Genomic DNA, 4,037 nt, shown 5'->3' with positions numbered 1-4,037 from the left:
TGGTTGCCTCTAAACTTGGCTGAAAGACCCACAATGTACAATATATTTGCTGCAAGCTCTAACATTTACCCCACCACAAATTAAAATATATTTTCCTGTCTTGAACAGATGACCGTGCAAACTACAATCACCAGGATGACAGGTAGGGCCAGAAGATTATTTTAATCAAAAAAAAGCTTCGAGACGGCCTCATAGCATGGAGCCGACCCCAACGATTTTATGCTTACAGGCACGGTACACGCTATCCTAGACTACTCTACACATGAAACTGCCACACGAGCGTCCGAGCTGCGCTTGGATCTTCGCCTCTTCGGGAAGTCGAACAATGATGGAGTACTACTGCAGTGGAGGAGTACTACAGTATGCTTCTGGCCATCTGACACCGAATGAACTGTTGCATGTCCACCGCGTGCGGGAGGGAGAGCGTGTAGCGAAAGCTTCTCCTAGTCCTGCCAGCCACCACACTCATGGGCGAAGGAGGGACGCAGCTTCATTGACTTATTGCTCCTGCCTTGGCGTGTATGACAGGTGGGCCCAACAGGTGGGTGGCCCACCTGTCATACAACCAAAGGCAGGTGCAGTTAAGGCACCGGAGCTTAGTCCGCGAGGGAGAGGGCGTTGTAGTAAGACTAGCCATAGTGGGAGTAACTTCAGCAGTAACATCAAGTCCAACTCAGCAAATTTGCTTATGTGGCAATGAGATAATGAGGAGAGTGGTAGTTTGAGTAACTTAGCTAGTTACTGTAACATCACATGTCCCAATGCAATATGAGTCTATAACCTAATAAATGAGGCTTTGCATGTTACCATACTTATGTTACTACCCACTATGAAGGTAGTAACATAGTCTAGGGATATGTGTATGTTACTAGCGTATGTACTTTTCATTGTGGCTAGTCTAACCATACTTCTCGTTGTTGTACGAGTTGACGCGACACATCAAAGCATTGCACTCGATATATTCCAATAATTTTTGTTTACCGATGCATTAATTACAACGCATGCCTGCATGTCGTGACTCTCCTTTTGGTACTTGCATGTCTTGATTTAATGCACCTTGAAGTAGTATGAATATGTGACGGGAAAGCTATGTAATGCCCCGGCCCTAAAGCGAGGGATGGTTGTGCACAAGGAGGGTGAGATCATGCAGACATAACAGGACCCGACGATGGAGCTCTCTATGGTCTCGATGGACCTCACCTTGCTCCACTGCCCCTTGTGCCTCTGCCCCCTCCAGTGTATCAGCTTCGAATACACCTCGTCCGTTTGGCTGATCGAGCAAGGTGCAGGTTTCTTGATTGATGTGTTGTTCGATTGATTTGTGTAGTGCAAGGGAGGGCACCTGGTCTACGCAGAGTACCGCGTCGAGCGCCCCGGGAACCAGCAGTAGTGCCAGAAGTGCGAGCGCGGCAGTGGCTTCGACGTGCGGAACACGGCGGTGGATGCCATCCTCTCCTCGGTGAGAGTGGAGTGCCCGCATGAAGGTTGTGGGCTCTACTTCACTTACCACAAGCTCGCAGATCACCAAAGCGTGTGTCTGCTCGCGCCCTGCAAATGCCCCGTGCCCGTTTGCGCCTACGAAGGCCTGCCGCCCGTTCTCTCCCACCACATCAGCACCGTCCATCCCATGCCCGTGCACAGGATCCAGTACGGCAAGGTGCTCCAGCTGCAAGTGCCACTGTTGAAGCCACGGCTCTTGCTATTCGCGGAGGAGGACGGCTGCTCGTTTTTCTTGGTCGACGGCGTGCTCGTCATCGGCGCTCCTATCGTCCTGTCGGTCGTCTGCATCAGAGAGGGGGCGTTCCCACTGCCGCACTACGTGGCCAAGCTGTGGGCGAACGGCCCGCCGGGGGAGCCCAAAGGTAGGACCGACGCCGTCAAGGTGGAAATGAAGGTGACAAGCAGCAAGGATCCCAGCGACGTCGTCATGCAGGAGCTGACCTTCTTCACTGTTTCTCCCAAGCTGGTGGCCGGGGCTAAGCTGGTGTCCCTCCAAATTCAGATTGACAAGCTCATGTCCTAAATGATTCTATAGTGCCTTCTGTTTATCTTAGTAATATGCTAACATAGGGGTTAGCTTGATCTACTTTAGCTTAAGAGATATTGGGTTTTGGTGGCAATGCAACAATTACTTCGACATCAGATCAGCAGTTAAAGTAATTTCCAATAGGCGAACAGATATTTTGCGTCTGTTGGATATAAAGATCCTTTGGGTAAGAAGTATAACGCCAACAGCTTATATGCTTGTTTGTTCAGGAAGTTTTGCATACTTGTGCGAGTTGACACGACACATCAATGTAGTAGTAGTACTACTAGTAGTACTCCCTCCGATCCTAATTTCTCTGTGCATAAGTCGAGGCGCAGATACCAAGGAGGGCCTGGTTGTGTCTATACTTGGACAACTCACCCGACTGCGCACCAGGTAGAGGAAGCTCGTGTCGTGTTGGTGCCGTGTGCGGCCCGCACATTAACCAAAACCTCGTGCCTCCAGCTTAGCCTCCGCGTTTATACTTCTCAATCTCAAGGCCAAGGAGCAATGTGAAACCTATGATAGACCCAATCAGATGGTTGAGAACACTACAATTAGTAGCCACAGATGCGTGTGTGAGAGAGGACGAGTGCATGCATGCACCTCTTCTCTTCATGTATAATGTACTAAAATCAGAGTACAAGTGTATGTGGGTGGCATCGACCTAGGGAGCTAGAGATGGTGCGTGCAGAAGTCCGGAGAGATAGGTCTAATGCGTTTGAAAAAAATACTAGTCTATAGCTTGCCATGAGGCTATTCGTGTCGAACGCCCCAATAACCGTAAGATATGTATCTGACAGTGCTAGTTATTGCACGTACACAGCACTAGAAAAAGAATTACCATGGCATATGCTACACCATGACCGAGAACACGTGCCCACGTTATGCCATCCAGGGAAGTGTCGCACTTCGAAACTAGAACCGTCAATAAATTTTGAGCTTGCGTCTCGTCACATTGAAAACTACAAAAAAATTCCACCACTCGACATCTACCTTGGTTGGTGAGATTTGTGAATTGAGCCCTACAAGCCGGAAAGGAGGTAGTACTACCATGCTGTATTTAATTGCAAACATGTTCACACTGATCACAACCTAAACGGTTTCCCACTTAGGAGTGTATTAGTAATCGGTTATAAATACTATTTATGCCAAGATGAGTGAACATTCCTCCTCAACTCCTCATCCACAAAAACAAACAAGTCATTCAGCATCCTTCCCTTGCGTCTGCCATGGCCAGCGTGAGTTCTGGGTCGAGAGATTACCACCAGGGAGAGGCGAGCATGGGAGCGGAAGCACGAGAGATGTCCCGCCTCGCCGCAAAAGCAGCCGACATGCCCCGCCGTGCGGAAGTAGCAGCACAGAGGTCCTGCCGCACCGCGAAGCAGCACGGAGGTCCCGCCGCGCCGCAGCGGCCTAGGAAAATGTCTCGCGGGCAGGCGACGACTCTTACAGGCGCATGCATGTGATCGTCCATAGTCGAATGGTTCAGATCTCCGGCTGGGCGAGGTTGTAGGACAACATGAAAGCCTCGTTTGAACAGGCTACCAGTGTCATCCGACAACTAAGGGAGGGCAATGAGAGACTCCGGGCCGAGCGCTACCTACTGAGGGAGAAGATCGTCCGAAGTGCAGAGTAGTAGGAGGAGACCAGTGCCTTGTTGAAGAGGACCGGCGTCATCGTCAAGAAACTTATGGATGAGAATGACATGCTCCGCGTCGAGCGCCAAAGGCTAATGGAGGAATCCATGGATGCTCTCATGCAGCATCTTGAGGACACGACAGAGCTCATCGCCGCTCGCCGTGGAGACTAGTCCCCGCGGCCTGCAGCAATGTATCAAGAAAGTAGAGATCAGTGAGCCGGATTGTTGTCTTCCTTCTTCTTTTGCCCTTGTGTATTTTGGGCGTAGCCGCATGTGGCTTTTTAATTATCTTCTTAATTATGTAAGACGATTATTATCCACTGTCGTCGTCCTTATATATTCATCAGTCTTGCTATAAGTCGCAGTAGA

The 4,037-nt window shown here is 49.9% G+C and overlaps 1 protein-coding gene across 1 annotated transcript; it reads left to right on the top strand.

Annotated features, from left to right (window-relative positions):
• Positions 1-1,627: 1,627 nt before the first annotated feature.
• Positions 1,628-2,023, top strand: LOC147990707 (uncharacterized). Its single transcript, XM_087538360.1, has one exon. It carries the CDS (start codon positions 1,628-1,630, stop codon positions 2,021-2,023), a length of 396 nt encoding a protein of 131 aa, XP_087394486.1.
• Positions 2,024-4,037: the final 2,014 nt, after the last annotated feature.

The sequence above is a fragment of the Triticum urartu genome, chromosome 1A (genome assembly GCF_056163025.1).
Source record: "Triticum urartu cultivar PI428250 chromosome 1A, HENAU_Tu73, whole genome shotgun sequence".
Taxonomy (NCBI): domain Eukaryota; kingdom Viridiplantae; phylum Streptophyta; class Magnoliopsida; order Poales; family Poaceae; genus Triticum; species Triticum urartu.
The sequence above is the reverse complement of the archived record's forward strand: the minus strand, read 5'-3'. Positions and strand labels throughout refer to the sequence as shown.

What these genes read in the sequence shown, in the direction of transcription:
- LOC147990707 (XM_087538360.1), top strand. Translation starts at nt 1,628, where the DNA reads ATGCCCGTGCACAGGATCCAGTACGGCAAGGTGCTCCAGCTGCAAGTG.